This window comes from Mycteria americana, chromosome 1 (genome assembly GCF_035582795.1).
Source record: "Mycteria americana isolate JAX WOST 10 ecotype Jacksonville Zoo and Gardens chromosome 1, USCA_MyAme_1.0, whole genome shotgun sequence".
Lineage (NCBI taxonomy): Eukaryota > Metazoa > Chordata > Aves > Ciconiiformes > Ciconiidae > Mycteria > Mycteria americana.
Genome location: NC_134365.1, coordinates 59368660 through 59391575, shown reverse-complemented (window position 1 = coordinate 59391575; position 22916 = coordinate 59368660). Strand labels below are relative to the sequence as shown.

Genomic DNA, 22916 nt, shown 5'->3' with positions numbered 1-22916 from the left:
CACGCTAGACGGCTCCAAGTCATCTTCCATGGCATGCAAAGGGGGAAGGGGCGGGCAGAGGGGGAGACAGTATGCAAAGGAGAGAGGGAGGGGAACCACCATCTTGTACAATAAAAATAGACTCAAAAAGATCTGATGTCCTGAAGAAGAGAAACAAGAGTTTAGAAACCTCCACTCTGGTTATTCTCCTGTAATGATTTTAGTTACCCCCTAAACACATGGAAACATTGGCTTCATGAAGTGGGCTTGTGAAATCGAGGAGCCCCTCAGAAGGCATCCCACAGGGGCTGGAGTCACCTATGTCAGAAGCACGTTTCAGAAAGTTCTGTATGATTACGTATTTCGAGCTTCACAGGGCTGCGTGACTTTGTTTCTGACATCCATACATCACCTGCTTTTACCCTGCACATTAGACATGCAATAAGATTTGGCTGATCACACAAGCATGCAAAGTATTATTATTCAGCATCTTAAAGAACCAATGCAACACCTCAGGAAAACAAGTCAATCAATTCTGATCAAAGTAAACACAGAGAAATGTAATTAAAAAGAAAAAACCAAAAATACCCACAATGCATTGCTTTCACAAGCAGAGATAATGAGCTAAAAAGGTTAGGTGACTGGTCCAAGGTCCGAGAATTGAAAGGTGCAGTGGGAGTCCCTGGTAGTGACGACCTATTCCGTAGCAGAGAGGAGCAACTGGAAGGGTTTCCATGGAATGGTGCTTTTTCTGCTTTAAGCCATACTTTTCTTTCTCTCAGAACTTCAAGCAGGAAAACTGTTAAACCAGAGCCTGGGGTTCCCAAAGAGCCACTCTTACCAGAGCATTCGCCAGCGTAACACTACGCAGCTTGCTTTGGGGACAGGGGTCGGGGAAGGATGAGGAAGGAAGAGAAGGGATGCCCGCCACCCATTTGAGTTCAGCATGTGCTTCATAATGAGGAATTTCCTCCTGCTCTGTCCTCTGAATAGCTCCGCACAAACTCGCTCAAGGCTTTAAAAAGCATTAGCTCACCATCTGTGATGTTCATGGATCTGATGTGCATGGCTTACCAGTAGCATTAAGGAAAAACAAGGTATGGAACACTAGCTTTTCTTTCGATTATCATTTTTTACTCATCAGATGGAATGTGAAATGCTGCCAAGAGCCTGCCACCCTCAGACACCCACCTATTTTAAGGCACGCACACACAAAAAAAGCCCAGCAGATCTTGCCAAAATTCTGCATGCTATTACTAAAAAATAAAATAAAAGTAAAAAAAAAAATCTGTTGCAGTGTTAGCTACTGCTTGAATAATTTAGTCTTGCTGTACTCCCCAGGAAAAGTACACTCCATTCCCAATGGACAGAGTTACTATGGTCTCCAAGAGCGTTGGGAGCAGATATGAAGATAGAGACCCTTGTTAGAGGAAGAGGGGAGCCACTTCAGCAGGGAGAAGCAGGCCATAAGATCATTTTTGTTGAAGCTAAATTTTTACAACCACATAACAAAGAATTTGGCTCCTGGGGCAGTGACTTACATTGCTGGGTTCTCTATCTAGGACCAGGAGTGTTTTAGCAGTGATACTCCACCTGCTCCTGCAGGAAAGGCAAACGCATGACAGAGGAAGTGACTGTTGGTTTATGAACAGGTTAGCAGTTTTAACAGTTATTCCGAACACAATCAGTTGGATGAATATAAGCATTACCACATTGGATCAGGCCACTATTCCTGTAACAGAATCCTGTCAGTAAGAGATGCTAGCATCAGCTCTCCAGAGAAAACTGCAAGGAACACTAATAACAGGTAAGAGTAAGACTTCCTGAGTCCAAACAACCACCCACATGTGCATTCTCCATCTCTCCTTCAGTTCGGACTTGACTGACATCAACTGCCAGGGCTGAAATTTAGCAAGGTTTATTTATATACTAGGATATCCATATTTGTGATTCTTAATGCTAGCAAAAACTGAGAGAATTCCTTCATTTGAGAACCACAGAGACCATTCTGGTTATGTAGACTGACCAGAAGCATAAAGCAGCCCAGCAGCCCATCAAATCTCAGTGTCATCTGCAAAAAGCCCACTAGCTGAGCTAAAACACATCCACAAGAAAAAGAAATATGCTGGTTTTGTAAAGTAGCTATCATACCATTTAGTTGACTTTGTTGTAAAAGGAACCAAAAAACTACTCCAAACCCCCAAAGCTCCCTTACTGCCTTATATCTAGTGTGACTTTTATCTACTTCTGGCTTTGAGTCAGTGAATCCTTTGTATATTTACACTCCTAGACTAAATTATTCTTTACTGTGGCAAGCCTGCTCTTCATATAGGTACTTAATGACCATGAACAAGTCAATGCCAAAGCTATAGTTTGAGAAATAAAATTGATCAAGCTTATTTAGTTTTGAGACGTTTACAGTAGGCAAGTTTTTTTCAGACTGACTTAATTCTTACAGCTTTTGGTCTGAAGTGTAATTTGTCAGCATTCTTGTTTAGAAAGCATGGCCACTACAAATCAGGGCAATATTCCAGTACAGGTTTTAGTCATGCTATATATCAGAGGTTATAATGTCTCCTTACTTCTATCGAATACAGCCTCGGTTATAAATTGAAGGGTGCGGTTGCATTCTGAGGTCAGGCTCAGGTGACTATCTAACATCCTCTCCAATGGTCTGAACAATTGCTTTCTAAGCTATGAGTAGCATTCCCTGGATAAACATCCATGTCCATACATAAGTATGTACACTCCACGTATGCATTAGTAAATCTTAGTTTGAGTTCTTGAAATAAATGTTAAAACTATTAAGAACGATGTGATTTCTTGCATCTTCCTCTGGAGTATCTAGCACTAGACACTGTTAAAACTTACTCTAACCTGAATGGCCCTCAGGTCTGATCCAGTATGGCAATTCCAACGAGCTTTTATTAATCTACATTCTGTATTTTTTGAATTCTGCTAAGCTCTCAAATGCAGTGATATCATTAAGTTTTGTAACTTAAACACCACTGAGATTTGTGAAAACCAATTCCTTCCACCAGGTTTGAGTTAACCTGCAGCTTACTTCACTGTCTTCTTCCACATTACTCACTATGTCTTGATCACTCATGTGTTGCTGACTGATCTTATGGTATCACTTTCCACTGGCCAGGAAGAAAGCAAATAACGCGGGGTAAGGTGTCAGGAATGTGTGCCTGCCCCTGATTCCATGGAGGTCAACAGTGCTCACATGGAGCAGTGGCTGTCCTACAGGTTACTGCAACATGGAACCAAATAGCACATTTTGTATTATTCCACGAGGAATCAAATTCCCTCTACAAAACACCTTGTAGAGATTCAGACTATGATGACAATAAACACCAGAATTACTTAATTACATCCCAGTGCTTGGGACTAGGGTCAGTTCTAGGCCATTTGTGAACCTGCCTTGTTTACTGCTGCCCTGCAAACATTTACTGGATAGTACGCTGCCCATGAAGACATGAAATCAGTCAGCAGGGTCAGACAAACTCAATGTAATGTAAGTAAACACAGTCATGAGACAGTATTTGGAAGGGATAATCATTGGAGCCTGGCCCATATTCCAAATGGAAATAAACCTTTTATACGGGACTCGGGCTGGATTTACATCAGACTAGTCTAGAGTCCCTCCCAGCGCACCACTCGTGACAGCCTCTTGCTAGGAATGCTCCAGCTGTTACTCCCAGGGATGAAGAGCACATCCCCCCTCCCCAGTGCAAGTACTTCATATTCTGCTAGACAGCAGCACTTGGGTCAGCTTTGCTTCTCTGTTTCACTGTGGAGCATTTCCTAATAAAACTGGACTGGGTCATTTTTAGAGCAACAGACAGACAAGTTGCAGGTCAGAGGCTATGGTTAGAGGATATAGAATATGAACTAGGAGCGGTGGCAAAGAGAGGTGGATCTGAAAGCCCAGAAGAAACACTGTTTGGAAGGCCAACGTGTTCAGACAAGAGGTTTCATTTAAAGTCTTCTGGTGAATTAAATACAAACATTGCCAGATTTGCCAGAGAGCAAAGCTAGACAGATACATGACCACTGCAGCTTGCTTCCTTAAGCTCCACTTCAAATATCAGACTGGACTCTAAAAAGAAAGGGCCACGGTAGCTCTCACCACTTAATCTGCTACAGAAGGTATTGCAAGCTTATCCAGCATGTATCAGGCCAGCTCCTTGCACTGATGTGTGTGGCTTCCACCTCCCTTTTTAATAAAAGATTTAGAATTTATTTTCTTCCCTTTTGGGGCTACTCTAAAGGAAAAAAGGGTCAGTCCACTTCTCCGTGTTGGAGGATTCATTCCTACTCCTATTGTTTTTGAGAATGTTGCCTGGAAAATATGGCAAGTAAAATTCCAGAGACAGGCAGTATGCATAAAGCATCCTCAAAATCAGAAACAAAAAAAGACAGTTTGGAAGGGATTTGCTGATTTCTCCGTTGTTCATCACACTTAAACAAACAAAATCCCAAAACAACACTCATACAAAACTAGTTCCCTGTATTTTTAAACAGCAGAATACTCTTTTGTAACAGCATCTGTTCCACTGCATTACTAGTGAAAAGTCAGAGGGCAAAGAATGCTAAGGCCATGCATTCACCATCGCTTCATACAACAGTTAGAAGAACGCTGCACTTTCGTTCCCCCTATATCCTAAACACTCCCAACTTTAAATTAATGGACTTGATTAATCTTTGTTTTAAACCTTTTTAAACTGTCTCCAACAAAGAAAGCAAATCCATTGTGGGTAACTGGCTCTTCTGTGTCCTACTGCCAGATGGTGAGGCATGAAGATAATGGATAATATTCCTCATTCCTGGATATGAAAACACAAATGGAGTGCAAAGAGCAGAACCTTTTTGGAACTTTTAGACCTTCTCTCTTTGCGTCCTTCTCAGCAGCGCTATAACTTATTGGGTCAATGGATGACGAATACCACGTAGACAAATTGAGAAATTATAAGAAGGAATCCATCAGCACTTTAAGCTGTTGCAAGTACTGAAAATTGTTTCAGTCAAGAACTTAATGCAGAAGAATTTAGATTTGCCCCCACTGGATGCCATAGTGTGCAGAATGCTCTGGCACTAGCAATACCCTGACTCTCACCATCCAGACAATTTTAGTTATTTTTTTGGTTAACCAATCAGCTATTTGACACGGTTGTGCAGAGCACTCTGCTCTCATGACCAGTGCTTACCCTGGGTAGGCAGGGATGGCTGTGGGAGGTACCGCCCGGACTGCCCCATACACTGTCCTTCCTCGGCCCCTCAGATGGGCTCCCCGAAATGCGGCTGCTGTGGTGGCTGCAGTTGGATAGGGGAAGCCTGGAACTGTAAAGACAGACAAGGTGGAGGGTGAAAAGGATCCGAGCTCCTGCCCAGAGAACAACCATCTGCTTCAAACAAAGTGACACAATAGCTCCACAGCGGTGGGACATTTTGCATCAGTCCTGCAGAGGGGCATGCTTATAACCCAGCAAGCATCCGATACATACTCCCTGCTACACCATGGCCTTTGGGGGAAGAGGGGTTGCAGAGAAGTTTGGCATGCAAGAGGTTAATGCTTTGGCATGCCTCACCCACCACAAACAGGGTACAAATCCCCCCGCCTTTTGACACCGCCATGCAGTCTGGTTAGAGTCCGAGAAGCGCAGAGAGTTACTATCAATATAGCAGGCGGCTCTTCCAAAACTGCAGAGGCTCTTTAAAATAATTTGTCAAGAGGCCCTTAAAGTCAACCAACTTACATCAGTCTCTTCCCTCCTTTCCCCTCCCACTCTTTGCCACCCAATCCTCTGTATGTTCATTTTATAGCCTGAAAGACAAGATAGCCCATATAACAGCAGCAGAAATTTCCCATAAAGTGCCAGTTTACTGAGAGCCCACCTTCATTTAACAAGCGTGATCAATAACTGGCTCCATGTATAGTGGGGCCTGCTTTATTACACTTTACACTGGAGTAAACTGGCTCGTGATGAAATGATGTAAAACCTCAGAGGCATCTGCAAACATGTAATAAACAGATACCGAGAGGGAAGGAGTCCCAGGGTGCAAACCCAACCCAACGTGCGTCCAGGTGCATGCCACTGGGGGCCCTGCAGACTTGCGGTTTAGCAGCTTGTATAATATGTACTTTAGGGATTTGTCTGTTTGGTTTCTTTGACTTCAAAAGGGGGAGGGGGGCAAGGGAATGGCCTATTCCTCACACACACACCCTCCCCTTGTTCTGCAGCCTCCTCCATCGCTCAGAAAAACCCATTCACCAGTACAGAAACACACTGCAGATGAACAAGTTACAGCCACTGCACGGTATACTTTGGCTCAAGGTAAACTCATTCCCAGCGAGACCCATCCTTTCAAGTATATATTATACAGACTGGAGAGAAGAAGGGTAACAGGTCGTCATTAACTCAAGCACAGTAACAATACAGGGGCCAACGGGGGCTACTTACTGATTAAAGGAATGTAAGTGTTAATACCCCCCCTTCCTGACAGGGGCACTGCGGCGTCATTGCCCAGCGAGACATCTGCTTGAAAGCTGGACGCTAATTTAATTTTTAAAAAGAATAAAAAAAAAAAAAGTAAAAAGGTTATAAAGAAACAGCAGATTGAGAACATAAACAAACACCACTGCAGTTAAATGGCAAAGTGGAAGTGTCTACTTAAGCTCTACCTGCATATAACTCAGGGCCGTACACCGCTCCAACCACAGGACTCAACTTCCAACCTGAAACAACAAAGACTGCAGTGAATGCCAAAATCTACACCAAGAGAAGGAGCAGGCAGCGTGGGTAGGGGGAACGGTCTCTTGCGTGCGCCCCAGCTTCACATGCACAGCTCTTTCCAATTTCTGCTTCGCCTCAATCCCCCTTGGTGTAGATGGAGGCCAACTGCCTTTTTCTAATGTCAAGTTCTAGGTACAGGTCGCTGTATCGGAGGGAACAGCAAAACATCAGCTGACCCGCAGCACAGCAGAGGCGCTGCTGAGGGAATGCCAACTACCTTATATGCATATTCGCCACGAGCACCGTGCGACCCCGCGTTCCCTGCATGAACCTTGCTGCCAGCTCCTCCAGCTCCTCCCTACTTTCACCGGGAACGCTGCGGATCCAATACCTCTCTAAAGCCACCAGCCCAGACTGTTATCCTGGGCAAGTCAATTTATAGCTTTAAATACTCAAAACACCCTTCTGTCCTATTTGCTAGAGATCTGCTAAAAAGCAACAGTGTCTGAATTTCCTCACTAACTGAATTACATGACTATGGTGCAGAAAAGCAATTCAGTCTATTCACTTCACATTTTCTCCTCTCTGTGTTATTTTAGTATTTCCCATCTCCTTTAGGCTGCTTTTCAGGTGAAAGCCTTCCCAGAGAATTGATTTTAATATAATCTAGATAATCGGCAAGAACTGCAAACCATCAACATACAACCTACAAGAGAATAGTGCTTAAAGAAGTCATCACTGGGACATGAGGAGGAACACATTTCCCAGTCAGATCCAGAAACGTATCTGTCGCCCCCCCCACCTTTCTATCTGGGGAGAGAAGCAAGGGGTGTAAAGCTAACACCATGATCTGGGCTGGCTTCCACAAAGCATTCCTTTCAGGAAAGATCTCAGCTGTTCAGCTAGAATCACACAGGTATTTTTATTTAAACAAATCCATACACTTCCTCTGTCTTGGAGTCCTGATACACTTATTGTGCTTTAAAACCTCTAACCAGCCTAGAAACCATATGAACAACTTTGTGAACTGCAGCCCATCAACACCACCCCTTCATCTGCTGGCAGAGTATCAACAAGAGATGCAATTTACACTCCCTCGGCAAGACTGGGCACGCTGCCGCTGCGCTGCCCACCTTGACAGCAAAATACACAAGTGAGTGGTGGCAATGAGAGGACTGGGATCAACCCTCAAATTTAGTAACAGTCATACGACCACTCATCAGTATGCCTTAAGCCTAGCCTAATACTAAATACCTTTGCGTAGCTTTACAGCTGGCTTTAAATTGCTGGCTGCAAAAGCAAAATATTCCTGCCTGTTATCAGGGTTTAACAAGTAAGCCAAGTTTTGTTACCAAATAGTCACATGCATTTTCTGCCTTTGTTTTCAGGACAACATAACATGGCTGCATAGCCTTTTACTATAGAATCTCCTGGTTCCTTTCAGACACTGAGACTCAGAATCCCAGCCTTTCTGCCTGCCCATTTCTCCAGCTCTGTAACCAAAAAAAGATTTATTTGCCAAGAGCCACACAAAAAGTCAGTAGCAGAGTCACAAATAAAATTCGTATCTTCTGACTTCTGATCTTACGTTGTAATCAAAACGGATTCTTACACTAGCAACTACCTATATGCTGCTTCCTGCCTTGTTGAAGCTGTTCAGGAACATCTTCAGACCAAAAAGAATTTTTCTGCCTGTTTCAGGACAAAGACTCAGATTCAAAATCTGTATCAAAGCAGCATTCAGTTCTGTCAGGAGAAGAACGACTTTTTATGCTATATTTGCCTATGCAGTAAAATTACTGCACAAACAGAAGAACCAAGATATCCTGATGAAACAGGATTCTTCATTACCCAAACAACTTGGTCTTTCTCTATTCAGGTTCACTGGAAAATGACTGAACACAGGCACAGCCTGTAACAAAAAGTGAGCAAACAAGCAGCGCAGTGCCTCTGTTTTCCTGGCTGCCTGGGGACAGCTGTACTTTTACAGTTAGAACCTAAACTGAGATATATCCAATTATGTATCATAAGTTATGCTTCTGCATACATATTTAGGTATCTACATGATGGCAATGAGACTCAGGAGTACTGCACATCCCACTGTACAGCATCATCTTGCAGTAGTGGCAGGAAACCCATCAGTCCTTGGCTTCTTTTCCTAGCTTGGCCACACTGGGCATGTCCCTACTCCTCTGTCCCCGCTTCCCCATCTGTAACATGGTATTCCTCCATAAATATTTAGGAATTATACTGAAGAATAACACTATAAATTAGGGTTTGTGGGGTTTTTGTTGGTTTCTTTGGGGTTGTTTTTTTTTTGGTCCAGAGGAGAGGCCATGACTTTTCCCTCACCAGGAAGCTTTTGTCTTCCTTCAAACCTTTCAGCTCATCATTAGTACAGTCTCTCTTACCATTTGCGTAAGGTGTGACCATCTTCTTATTGGTCATCACTCGCGCTGTGGCGTTGTTAACCTAAAAGTAAGAAAGGGGAGGGGGAGGAGAGGGAAGGAAGCATAGGATGTTAGGGAAAACGATGGAAAACTCTCAGATACCACACACACTATACTTCTCTGAGCAAAAAAAAAAAAAAAAAACCAACCAAACCCAAAAACCAAACAAAACCCAAACAATTAATTTTACAAGAATGCAATCTTTAAATTACTTTTAACAGTTGCCATTTAATTATAAAAGTTACGGCTAAATGTGGCACTTTAAAATTATGCATTAAACAAAAGGCCAACGAGAGTAAACTGCAGATTCTCCACTGCCCTGCCAGCCCTTGGTGCGTGCTTATTTTCAGCTCATTGATCGAAGGGCAAAACTTTGGAGGTTTTGTCCAGGTTCTGTTCAACAGGCAGGAATAACTTCTGCATCCCAGGGCAGGGGAACTGAACCAGGTGATGCACAAGCTGACTGTTTCTCAAGCTCACCATTGGGACTGGGGCCCAGCAGGTCACTGGTAGGGATACTTTTTAGATAGAAAAAGCTAGCCTGGAGTCCATCAGCTTTAGATTTGAACTCCCAAGGCTTGAGGAGATTTCTGGAACGCCACCAAGCATTTGGACAGTCTACGTTCACCGATTTCCTCCCCATCATTTTCAAATCTTTTTCCAGATTATTTTTTCCTTGTCACAAATCCCATGGGGTAAAAAGAAGAAATACATAGCAGTAGATCTGGGTCTTTTTTTTGTTTTATTGTGCCCTCCACCCTCTTTACAGAGCTCTGCACAGTTCCAAGCGGTTTGATTGCTCAAGCAAGTGGGGTGTTACCACAGAGATGGTGCTGATAAAGAAAAGATGGACCAGTTTGGAAGCCAAGTTACTGCAGCCCCATGTCAGACAGCCTCAAAGTTCTTGCAAGGAGGGTGAAGTCTTTATACAGTATCAATAATTTATCAAAACCCATGCCAAATGGGAATTGAGGCCAGGGTGAAGACGAAGAAAAAAAAAAAGGATATAAAAATAAAAGCTGCCTCAGGCCCTTGAGACTCACGGATGGTGAGCGTATGCAGGATGGAGAGTCTGGAGCTACATTTACTCTCGTTTCAGCCCCAAAACAATAGAAACATTACACATTTAAAAAGAAAGAATGGGAAACAACAATGATGAGACTGAGAGCATGCAGTTAAACACACACAGATAAAAGAAAGGAAAAAAAAAAAACCAACCCACAATTGATTCAGAGGGTGGGGAGGGGAGGGGAGGAGGGAGGAGATAGGGTCTCACAGACAATCATTAAGATGGAGCGAGTGCCTGAAATCAGCTGCTACAGCAAAGTGCAACACAAGCACTTAAAGGAAAAATTGCCAGAACCGATCAGAAACCACCAGTCAGCAAAGAGACCAATAGCTGCATTTAACCAAGTAAAGAAATAAACCGGGGGGGGGGGGAGAGAGAGAGAAAGAAAAAGAGAGAAAACAAACAGTAACAGCTACAAACAGGTCTCAGAAAGAGAGAGCAGCAGAAAGGGGCAGGGGAGAGAGAAGAGGGAATGGGTGCATTAATAAAAACCAGCCAAACTGGAGTTCAGTAACTCTGAGTAAGATGTGCAAGGGGAAATCACCATGAAGTCAGTAATCAAACAGCTCAGACTGCTACAAAACGATATGTACATCCAAAGTCCAGGCGGCATTACTCAACAGCATTGAAAATAAAAGGGGGAGAAGGGGGAAGGAGGTGGGTGGGGACAACAAGTCAAATCACATTTCGTAGTGTTAATGTGAGATGGCAGATGGATTTTTTCTTTCTTATTTAATTTCGTTTTTTTGTAATTTTAAGAAAAATTAAAAAAAAAAAAAAAAGCTTCTTCTCTAGTGCTTTTGTTTCACTTACCGCCAACTCGTACCATCGCCAGCATTGTGTATAGTTACCATGGAAAGAGTGAGTCAAGTGAAGGGCCCTAAACGCTAAACCATTGAAAAGGGAAATAAAAAAACAAAACAAAAAAAAAAGCAAAATATGCAGACATCTTACTCAAAAACGGTGGCTTTTTTGTTTTAATATTTGTACTTTTTTTTTTTTTTTTTTTTTTTTTTTTTTTTAAAGAAAGAGGGAGAGAGGGAAGAGGCCAGTTAGCCTCCAACACAGTGGAACACCAAACTGGTCAACACCAGGCATGCCCAATATATGGCCATGTTGGCCAGCCAACGTTAACCCTTCACTCCCCTGTGGTGAGAGCTACAAACTTTAAGAATTATCCTTCACCGAATTGACTCTTGACCATGGGCAGGTCAAGAAACCAGCGGTGTGTATAGCACAGCCCACTCAGGGCTTCTGCCCCGTGCCTCTCCTCCCCTCCCACCATAGGCATCATCTCACACTTGCATGGAGGAGAACTGGCCTCGGAGGAAAGAGAGGATACTGGCTGGCCCCCTGCTTTCTTTTTTGGACACAGAGTTAGAAGTCGGACAGTACTCTTTCAGTTAGTTTTGTTCAGGCCTGGTAACAGGAAATCGGAGCCTCGCAAACTGAAGCAAAGGAAAAATCAAGACAGCAGAAGGGCAAAAATTTGGAGTGGGTGGGAAAAAAACTTAATAAAAGAAGAAAGAAAAGAAAAAAATACCCAAAACAACAATAAAAATATTCTGTAAGGGGTGTAAACTTTTATACATTTCAGTGCAGGGAAGTGAAGGACAGACACAAACACACACGCACACACAAGACTGGGATCCAAATGTGAAATAAGTGAGGCAAGACACAAAAAGAAATCAAAAGAATAAATATAAAGAAGAAATTGAATTACTGAAGACATGCACCTCGATTTTACGGCCCTCTACCACGGTGCCGTGTAATTTCTCCCTGGCCCTGTCTGCATCAGCACTATTCTCGAAAGTTACGAACCCGAATCCCTGCATGCAGCGGGAGAAGGGGGGAAAACATGCACATCGTTATATATTGAAATACTGATCTCTAGGTAAATAGAGAAAAAATATCACAGTATGAAATCGACATCAGCACAACTCAGCAATAACCTCCTAGAGTCACATTGTTGGTTCATGCATGTTTCATAAATGAAAGAAATTAAATTTGATAAAATAAAGGAACTGTAATCATAATAAGAATAATAAGAGTAATTAAAAAAAAAAAGAAAACATAAAAGCAATTGAGGCCAGACCAAAAAAGAAGTACAAAGTTACTCGACACAATTTTTTTTTCTTTTGTTTGTTTGTTTAAAAACACTAAACCCTGCTCCGACATAGGCAAGCTGGTCAAGCCCAAGCAGGCCTTCCCTCCCCTCTACTAATTAACACGCATGCTTTGCAGGACCCCCGCCCACCCCAGACATAGTACAGGACATCGACACTGAGCAGCACTTCTTTCTCTTGAGAAACTGCTACAAGAGCGAGCAGCGATCTGAGTTCACGCCTGGCACCAGGAATTCTGCGAAGCTTTGGGCAAATCAAACACTGAACCCTGCTTTTCCCACCTGTAAAATGGAGACAATAATAATTACCTACCTTAGAAAACTGTTGAGAGGAAGGGCTGTTTGTAAAGCATCCCTTGTAAGCTCTTCAGGGCACAGTTCATGTCTACTCCTATGCCTGTGACTTCCCTAATAACGCATGGGGCCCTGAAAGTAAGCAGGGCTTCTAGGTGGCACCATCAAACAAACATTACTTAACATGAAGATTTAGAGTATCACATATTCTAGTTTCCAAATCTTCCTATCTATAAGTACTGTGTTGGACTTGAGTGTAAGTCTAAACACCTACATACTGATTCATCAGTACAGGCAGGCTTTGTCTGATGCTGCTGACCCACTGCTACCTCCCTCCGACCCTGCTACCCATCTTACTTGGCTTCGTTCTGAGATGGCAACCTCTGCGCCGTGGATAGCAACAAATCTCTGCCTAGTTAGACCATGAAGTTTGAGAAAAACTGGTGTGCCCTGCTTGGAGCAACCACAAAGGCTCAAGGACTACTAAAATGTCCCTTTAGGGGGACGAATTTAGGTTTACCGCATCCATGAAGGCACATGCAACATGCCTGTCCTACATGCTCATGCTGCTGCCAACTCTTTTTGCAGTCACATATACAGATTATGCAGTCGCATAATGTGGCAGGGTAAGAGATCATGCTTCCTTCCACAGAGATGAGTGCACTGACATTAAAACAGAGCCAATGTGACCAAGTGAATTAGGATTTTAACTAGTAACAAATGGTATCTTACTACAGATAACTGTGATGAGATATTCTTCATGCCATTACAGAGAGTGGGTCCAAACAAAAAAAAACTTTGTTGCATTCTGCTTTCAGGGTATCTTAAGAACAGGAGTAACTAGCTCCTGGAGCTTGGTATAAAGCAAATACCGGTTTAATGTACAGAGAGTAATATCTCTGCTGGCTCCAACACCCTCAGGAGCAGGAAGAACAAAGCTTGCATTTCATGCAATGGAAACTCCTGACATTAACTGCAGAGCGAGGTGATGTGAGTGGTCTACAGCTATGCCTTGTCAGGGAAATTACATGCTAGCCTCACAGCCCCCTCTGTGCAGCTCGGGGTCGATACATATGGACTGGACCCCCCCCCTCCAAAAAAAAAAAAGGCATCTTGATTTCTAAGCACTGTTAGCAACAATACACAAGCAAGCCATCATTCTTCAAGTGCTTTTTAAAGGTCTTTACAATAGTAATCTTAAAAAGCCCAAGCCATTTGCACATGCTGGCCTTTATCATCCACAGCTAGGTTTCCAGCACAAAACTGTTACACATTTGTAGAATGCAGGTTTTGGTTTTTTTCTCTTTTTCCCCTGAACAGCAATAATAAAAGAACTTAGCCAAGTACTGCAATGTTGAGATCAACGAGAGCGCTCCTTTGGGCTCCAATCCAATAATCTAAAGCTTCAGATAATTTCACTTCTCCAGCTATTAAAAAAAAGCTATATAAATAACAAACTGATGCCTTTTTCAGAACAGCATAAAAGTTTTCTGTTTAAATGAATTAAAATTGGGGCTATAAGAGAGCGGGGCTAATAAAACAGCCCAACCACGTGTAACTCTCAAATATGTTGCAGGGAACCAGAGGGAGCGCGGGGGGTGTAATAACAAAGCTGATTATGAAGGGACAGGGTATCGTGTCTGCTTCAAAGAACCCCTAAAGAGAAAGGCAAGACTGAGAAAAAGAGCAACACCTTTCCCTCTGGTTCTATATAATGGGAAAAAAACATCTTTAAAAGGTTGGGGGAAGGAGGGGAGGTAAAGACTGCAATAGGAATCTCTATTTTCCTCTTCTCCTTTTACATTAAAATTTCTCTTTGTTCTAGTCAAGCCTGTGGAGACCAAAAGAAATTTATGTCTTCAGTGATGATGTGAACTGAAAGCTGGAGAGCAGAGGGAAGGTAATTTTTTAGACATCAATCTGTGCAGGCTACAACCAAACTAAGACTATTTTAATTCACATTTGTTTGCAATTAGTGAAGTCTGTATGGGATTTTAAAAACTACATTATCATTAAATATCTTTAAACTGATTAGGAATTTTCACTATTTTTAGTAAGTTAACTCAAGGTAGGGTACAATCCACATGTAGACTATATGAAAATAATTAACAATGTGAATTAAAACAGAATTAATCCGATTCTGAACAACATAACTAATTAACCACGATTTTTGTTTTATTGACAGTTCAGTCCTTAGCTTGTGCAACTCTCTTTGTTGAGAACCATTTAATGTCAATGTTGAATTAATGCTTTACGTAGTTGACTATGGCAGAGTCAGTATTTGTGCCACATTGGTTTGTTGTCTTAATGCATTGCTTATACATTCAAATTTTCATCAGGAAAAATAGGTGAGCCACGCTTGACATTTTTGTTATTTCTAAGTTTAAAAACTAGCAATTATATATACATATCTTTGATGTGGGAGAGAAAAAAAAGCACATACATATAATTTTAATTCCTTCTCACAGATGACCTGTAAAGAATAGGGATTAATTTGTACCCAAATACATATACAACAAACAATTCTCAGTCTTCCCTCCCAAGGTTGGCTTGCCCTTGGGGAAAAAAAAAAGAAAAAAAAAAAGGGAAAAAAAAGAGGTGGCAGATGTCCAATATTTACTAGATTAGCTTTATAGCAGGTACTGGTTAGCTCCATAGTAGTAGGTATGGAGCCAGAAGAAGGGAAGATACAATCCTGGGTAAAAAAAAAAAAAAAAAAAAAAAAAGACTTAAGGTTTCTAAAATTTAGATTATACAAAGAGCTTGGGTTTAATAAGGCTGTTATGATAACAAGGCTGAAATTTTCAACAATTCCTTTCCACCAGCAGCTGCCAGGAACATCTCCCAAGCAGAAAATAAGTTTAAGCCTCAGTGTACCCAGAGAACACTAAATGACCCCAGCAAACATTTTTAGGACTGGTGAGTAATTTGCAGTGCCAGACTAACCCCTCTTTACCCAAAGGTTTATTCAAAGGGCCTGAAGAGACCGAGTAACTGCCACCCTTTTAGTCTGGCCTCAGACTCTGCAATAAATAACAAGCAACATGATGAGCAGTGAAAAAAAATAATAAATGTATATATATATAGTATTTGAACGTTTCCATCTCTGAAGAATGAGAAAGAAAATTTACCATGTAACCGTAAAGGGAGAAATCAAAAGCAGACGGTTCTCCTGGGTGTGGCCAGAACACAGAAATTAAACAAAAAACAACAAAAAAATAAAATAAAGTAAAATAAAAAAAAAAAGAAAATAAAACTAAAGGAAACTAAACAGAGCCCCTTGAAATCCATGCATTGTTAACCCTTTGTTTGTCATGGAGTTTAGACCAGTCACCTCAGCAGCAGCATCTTTGCCTTGTACCACTGGAGCATGCAGCCAGCAACCGGCCCTGCCATCATCTGCTGCTGTGCTCATTTTTAATCAAGTTTTTTCTTTTTCTTTTTTTTCCCCCCTCTCCTTATTTCCATAATAAACAAACTTTTAGGAGCCTGAAAAAATGGCCAAGGAGACAGCAGTTTAGGCTACCTGTTTCCAAGGCATTTGGAGAGAGTAGGAGGGTTTCAGCTATAATCCACCTGAGATGAGCAGGACTGAATGCACTGACAGAAACAGCACAAAATTCAGAAATGCATTATTGGAGTTACAGACACAAACGCACACTTTAAATTGGTGAGGGAATCGGCATAAACCTAGCTGCCACCATTTCAGCAGCTCTTCCAGCTCATCCCTGCCCCCGTGCCACGCTTTGAGTGCATTAAGACACATACGCATAAAGCACCTGCCCATGTACCTGTGCAATCTGGTGAACCAGATGCAGGAATTAATCTGGCTAAAAAGCCATAAACTTATCTTCAAAAAAACCTGCAGGGCCATTTTTAAGCTGGATCATTTCCTCAGTCCAGCTTGTTGTGTTGCTCCGCTGCCAATCCCTCCTGCAAAACCAAGGAGGGGGCAGAGGCCGGGAGTGAACGGCGGGAGCCCAGCCAGCACTGCTGCTCAGCGACAGCTTGGGGCTTCAGACCAGCTCCAGCCAACTCGGGTTAAGGGCTTCACGGCCCCGTGTTGTCCCCGGTTGCGTGCTCCTCCTCCTTCCCCTCGCTCAATCGTGGATATTACTGTGGACAAGATCATTCCTCTCTCTCCCTGCTGCATCAGTTTTTTGCTAATTTAGCACCCTGGATTCAACTCCCTACACAGTGAAACGAGCACTATTGGGAAGACGCTCCCACAGGAGCAGTAAATCAGCTTCTACTATCAAGCCATCAACTTCAGCCTTAAATAAACCAGTTGAGTGTATGGACTAATTTAACTCGTTAGTTTAGTATCACAGAGTTGAAGGCATAAAACTGTACTTCACTGAACTAGGATAAAGTGACACAGGTCACGTCTCCTTCATGCCATTGGCATTATAAAGGGATTTGGTGACCTGAGAAAGTGATGCTCGTCACTGGTACTTAATTTGTTAATAAGCCTTTGTATTAATAACACTATTTGTATTTCTGGCTCAACTGATGACATCTGAACAAAAATTATAAAAATAGAATTAAAATGAAAACAAGACCTCTAATTTATTTTATGTAACAATGGGTTTTATCTATTTCACTGAGTGGAAACTAAGCCCAGAACAAGAGTGGCTCAACTCAAAGCACCTAAATCCATTCAAAGAAGAAACAAATGCACGTGCAAACGTACAGTCTTTTAGGCACAGCTATCACAACCTAAATTCATATTTTTATCTTCACCTACAGTTAACTGCAAACATAAAAAACCCCTATGTGTTTCCACACAGCTTTCTGCACAAGTTTTTAGTTAGCACAGGTTTACTTACAGAACTCCATCACCACAGATGCAATTTCTTTGTGAAGACAAGATGTAAGCTACTATACTACCAATTTTTTAATTAAATATGAAGTGCTTCTAGACACTTCAGTCCTATACAAGAACTTGGAGATCTGGGTCTCTCAAGTGGAAGGCAGTGAGGAACATAAACTTACGCTATCCTGAAACCATGAGCTTGCAATATGCACTAGTATGAACTCTTACTATTTAAAAATCTAAAAAAAATGCTCCTTCTTCAGCCAAGATTTTGCTGTGTGCTTACGCACTCTTGGTCTCTAAATGTCATCGAGGGCACATCTTGGAATGCCACACGGTACGCAGCTGATGAGCAAGGAGCTTGGATTCCCTTCCCCTGCAGCTTTACAAATGCCACAGGGTACTTGTTATGCAGGCAGACCGCATTAATTCTGCAAATATGTCCACTTGTTCGGTTCAGCACAACAGTGCCAAAATATGCATCTAAAGGATGCATCTCCACTAACAAAAGGAGCAGGAATCCTCTCTCTCTCGACTTCCTCTGGAGGTGTTTTATTCATGGTTCAGTGAAGTGCATGGTAAACTGCAACCATGAGCAGAATGCTATTTAAAGGCACTTAATACAGGTCAGAACTAGAAATGTAATGGTAAACAGGACAAATGAAACAAACAGCTAGTTTCCTGGAAGCAAGCAAAAACCCCAAACACGTCAAGGGAAGACTGATGTCATTCTATTAAACAAGAATAAAACAAAATGAAATTCAAGGGATGTTTAAAGTTTGTATCTTGTTTCTCATATGCAGTAAAGCAGTATCAGTGTGAAGTCTACCAGGGCCCATATAATCCTACTAAACAGATTGAATCTGGGCAGAAATTGAGTTAGGAAACAAGAACTCACATTGCTTTGAGAGAAAAATCAGCAAAACTAATTATTAACTGCCTCCTACTCTGCTGTGATACAGAAAGTCAACAAATAACATTTCCTAAGCCAAATCCAAGAACCTGAGGTGCGAGGTGGCTGTGATGGACACACCCTGCTCTCTCTTTGTTCACCAGACTTCCTAAATACACAGAGATCCTGAAGATGCAGCCAGTTTGATATAGTTCCCCCAGCTGCTGAAGAAAACTGCCTGGTCATCTCAGGTGGATTCAAAAGGAAGAATGCAACCCACACGCTTCCTCCAGTCCCTCCTATCAACCAGGACTAGAGCGATCCCAGCAGAGATCTCCTGCCACAGCTTGGCAGGGACAAAGCGCTGCTCAACCCCATCATACACTGGGCAGGGGCGAACCCAGGGCAGTTTGGGATTTATCACTGTACCTTTTAAATATTTACAAAACATATACACAAAACTCTACAACCCTTAGGAACCCGGGGAAGGGAAGGGAGCATTGAGAACACAGCACAAGGCAGGCAGCAGGAGCATCTGCTTTTGGATTCCCAAGAGAGAGGAAGAGGAGAAGAAGAGAGAGAGGTTTCATATCATTAGATTAGAATGGAAACCACAGGGCAGGAAAATGCATTCAGATTTTTTTTTTCCTAAGGTGGAGGAAGAACCCAAGAGTGAGTGAGTGCCCTCCAGAAAGATCCATTTCCTTTGCTTCACCATCAGATCACCAAACTGTTGTTTTTCCATTATTATGTGAATACCAGGTGCTTCGTGCAGCTACACCCCACTCAAACACTGGGGCCTCCCATTTTCATGCTAAGCAGGAATAATCTTGCATTCTTTTTAAAACAGCAATTATTTTGGGTAGAGAAGGATGCAAAGATACCACAAATTGCTCTTTGAGTGTTTTCTCATTCTGTTCAGATTCTGCCCCACCCCTCATACAGGCTCTCAGTTTTGCAACTGCTTTTTGCTGTAAGACGACAAAAAAGCAGTAGAAAACCGCATGGTCAAGGACTGGAAGAACATCTCTTTGGATCACTTTCTTTTTTCATATATGTATTAAGGGTTCAGGATAAAATTCGTCAAGGAACTCTTCAGCAATAATTTTTGTTTTAACTGAAAACCAGAAGCCTTGGGCTTTAACAAGTGCACAAGAAGGTACTTTTCATAGTCATAAATCAAGTCTTCACAGAAAGCCTCCAACATTAGTGTTACCTAGAAGGGAAAGGGCAGCCGTGGGTGTTTAATACAGGGCTGTATGGATGAGAGAGAGAGAGTAAAGTTCACGTGTGGAGAGGAAAACACTGTTCTGGAAAGCACAGGCAGTGGGGGATGAAGGATAGAGCTCACCACTTTGCCAGGCCAGTTATTTTTGTTCTTTCTTTTGCAATTACATCCAAACAAGTAGGGATTTGATAGAGGCCAGAGGCTATTCCCAAAGCCAAATAGAAATGACTAAAATCAAGACTAATTCACAGATAGCTCTGGCCTATAAATATCAGAGGAACAGCAGAGAGCAGAATAACTATTTACAAACTCAGCATCGCTGATTGTTTTGGTAAAGCGTATAGATTTTTATCCACAAAGGGAAGTAAAACTCTAACTAAGCCATATAGACATTTACTTGTTCAGACTGTCTTATTAAAAAAGAAAACCCAAACCCATGGTATTAAGCACAAACAAAGGGGAAAGGATGGGGAAAGGGCTAACGCTCATTTCTTTTGTATACAGATCAACCGCTTTCTGGTTTCCAGCTAATACAGAGACTGAAGAATTTCAGAATGCATCTTGGGCAACACAGGTGGAAATTTGCAGAGGGCTCTGAACATGAACATACCCCGGAATATATGTTGAAGCAAAGAGGCCACCTTAAGACTGTGAACCTCAAATTCCAAGTGAAGGGCATAGACACTAAACCGAAACTGCTTAGCTGAATTGCAACTTCAAAATCTCTTGTGTGCATGCACACATGTGCACACACGTGTGTGGGGGGAGGAGGGAAATTTTGTTTTAATTGAAAATGGGAATCTTAGCATTGATTAAGTCAAGCAGAGTATAGACATGCACTGTGCAAGCTTCCCCCATAGAGCTTTGGCAATGCACCTCGCTCCTGACCTGCAAAACTCCCTGCTATTCCAGTGCTGAACCTCCTGGGCAGAGAGAGAATCACATCAATTTGTCATTGTGGTGATACTGGTTACGTGATGAGAACCAATTGCCAATTAGGACAAAGATCACTGAATCTCTCTGCAGCTGACCTGAGCAACATTTGAAATCTCATCTCCAGAGAAATAAATTACCATTAACCCTCAACAACACCTCCCTCTTAATATATCTGTAAGATGAAAATAGGTGTGTGAATGCAAATTCAGTGGGGAGAGGTCCACATGGGGCAGGGCAAGGGGAATGAGGATGCTCATCTTAAGCACCAAATATCTCAAACATGAAAGGTTGGTATCTCAGAAGTGCCAATTAAGTCTGCAAAATAGAGTAAATAAAATCCTTTCACATATGAGATATGACAGTTTTTCTATAGAAGTATTTTAATGCAACGCAAATGTGGTTGGGGGGGTGGGCGGGTTAGGCTTTGTTCGTACAGTCTCCCATCACGCAAAGCTGTTTTACCTTACTCTGCCTTCCCCACAGGGCACCCATTGCTAGTGCAATGGGAACGGGTTGGTATGAAGGCTTAAGTGACTGACTCCCTGTTTGTTCAAAAGGCTGGGAAACCTGATCCCACGTTACGGACAGGAGTGTCTAGGAGCATTGGTACATGCTGCCCAGAAATGACCATGCTTAGAGTCTGGAGTCAGAGGGAACAGGAGACAGCCCCCAAAATAGCTTTTCCCTTCCCCCATCACACTAATTCCTGCTGATCTTTACAGAGTATATTCTCTAGGCAATGAACTGCCTTTTACTCTGCAATCAAAACAAGAGAAGCGGGTACAGAAACAGGACTTACCTTGGAGCCACGCTCATTAAAGATTATCTCTACATCAAGGATTTTGCCGAATTGCTGCAGAGAGACAAGGGGAAAAAAAGATTTATTTTTGGCAATCCATTTTTCCTACCTTTTGGGAGTTGGCTTAGTGCAAGAAGGGAGGTGAGAATATTTCCATTTCTAGCATACAGGCAAAGGCATAAAATCCCAGTGACGTGACCCAGTTCTCTCGGGTTAGGACATGCAGATCCTCTTGGTCACAGACCCCAGGTTTTCTCACAAAAGTTAAAGGAAGAAAAACAATCTCCAGAAGAGTTTTAGGGATTTGGGGTTGCTTTTCTTTTCTCCCTTTTAATCTAAACAATTCTTTCTTCCCTCATTCTACTATTTCATATAAGACATGGTTATATGATTTCATCTCAGACATCTAACAACATTTCTCAAATGTAATTCAGCATTTCATCTTCCTCCTGAAGTGGCTATCACAAAGAGAAACTTAACAGTGATGTTGTTTCTCTGGAGGGGATAGTCACGTAACACTCCCAGCCTCAGGGATTCCAAACCCTGAATCTCTTTTCCTCCCCGCCCTTGCCCTTTACTTTCCAAAACTCCAAGCCTTCAAAAGAATTGATGGCAGATTCAGAAATGATGAAAATGGTTTGAAAAAGCCATAGAACCCTCAACCATGAAACCCTTAAACCATGAAACCCTCAACAGTTTGTTTTTCAGAAAAATATCATTCAACTTCAACCTGTGACATACAGCAGGCTATCAATAACTCATGCAAGTTTATCATGTATGATACAATTCTGACCTCTGCCTCAGCCTGGAGGCCCCAAAGAGAGCAGGGCCCCACTACTCTGCAGTGTTTTAACAACTGGTTTCAAAGAGCTCCCTACTTAGCACAGAGCAAAAACGGGAAACAAAAGCCACAAGCTAGAAAGATTTACCACACTCTGTGGAACCACATATGGATCACATCCTTCACCTTGGAACATATTAAAATATTTTTATTGAACTGGCCAAATTCAAACCAGTAACCTATAGGTAAAAGCATCACCACTTCAACAGAGCCCCACAATGCTCTGTCCTCTAGAAGTATCGATGCTGTATTTCCAAACTGGAGGTCTGCTCTCCAGAAAGACAGGTCTAAGATCTCCTATTCAGGAGCACATATATGGAGCAGTCTTCATTCTAGAGACACATATTGCTCTCAGATTAATATTATATCTGAGCATTTTTCCTACCCCATTGTTTATGAAAGCTTCCGTCAACATGGTTTTTATCTCACTGCTTGCAGAAGATTTAAAGGTGGTAGCAAATGAAGAAAGGGTCAACAGGAAAAGAAAGGACAGTTTCACAGTTAGGAAAAATGATGAACATAGCCTCTGAGCACTGGGACACTCTCCACTTTGCCACAGTGCTCTTAATATACTATTTGCCTTTTTTTTAAATTAACATTTCCATTCAGAGTCAAATAGGTATAATGCTCATTTTGTGGGTGCCCTGCTTGAAAGACTTGTGGCCAGATTTGCAAACATGGAACATTTACAACAGCAAGCCACGATGACTGAAGAAAAGCTCTGAATATGTAAAGCAATAAAAAGCT

At 42.1% G+C, this 22916-nt stretch overlaps 1 protein-coding gene across 20 annotated transcripts in view; it reads right to left on the bottom strand.

Annotated features, from left to right (window-relative positions):
* The window catches only part of RBFOX2 (RNA binding fox-1 homolog 2), a 174997-nt gene that overhangs the window by 16489 nt on the left and 135592 nt on the right, over positions 1-22916 (bottom strand). For 7 of the 20 annotated variants that reach the window (XM_075501471.1, XM_075501498.1, XM_075501544.1 and 4 more), the window contains 7 exons: positions 21329-21382; positions 11975-12067; positions 9131-9191; positions 6668-6721; positions 6447-6539; positions 5193-5325; positions 1521-1578 (listed from right to left, as the gene is read on the bottom strand). In XM_075501471.1, the coding sequence (XP_075357586.1) occupies positions 1521-1578; positions 5193-5325; positions 6447-6539; positions 6668-6721; positions 9131-9191; positions 11975-12067; positions 21329-21382 (546 nt within the window). Of the gene's footprint in view, positions 1-1519; positions 1579-5192; positions 5326-5741; positions 5810-6446; positions 6540-6667; positions 6722-9130; positions 9192-11974; positions 12068-21328; positions 21383-22916 lie in introns of those variants that run through there. The other 13 variants (XR_012775765.1, XM_075501477.1, XM_075501490.1 and 10 more) reach the window with 5 other exon arrangements.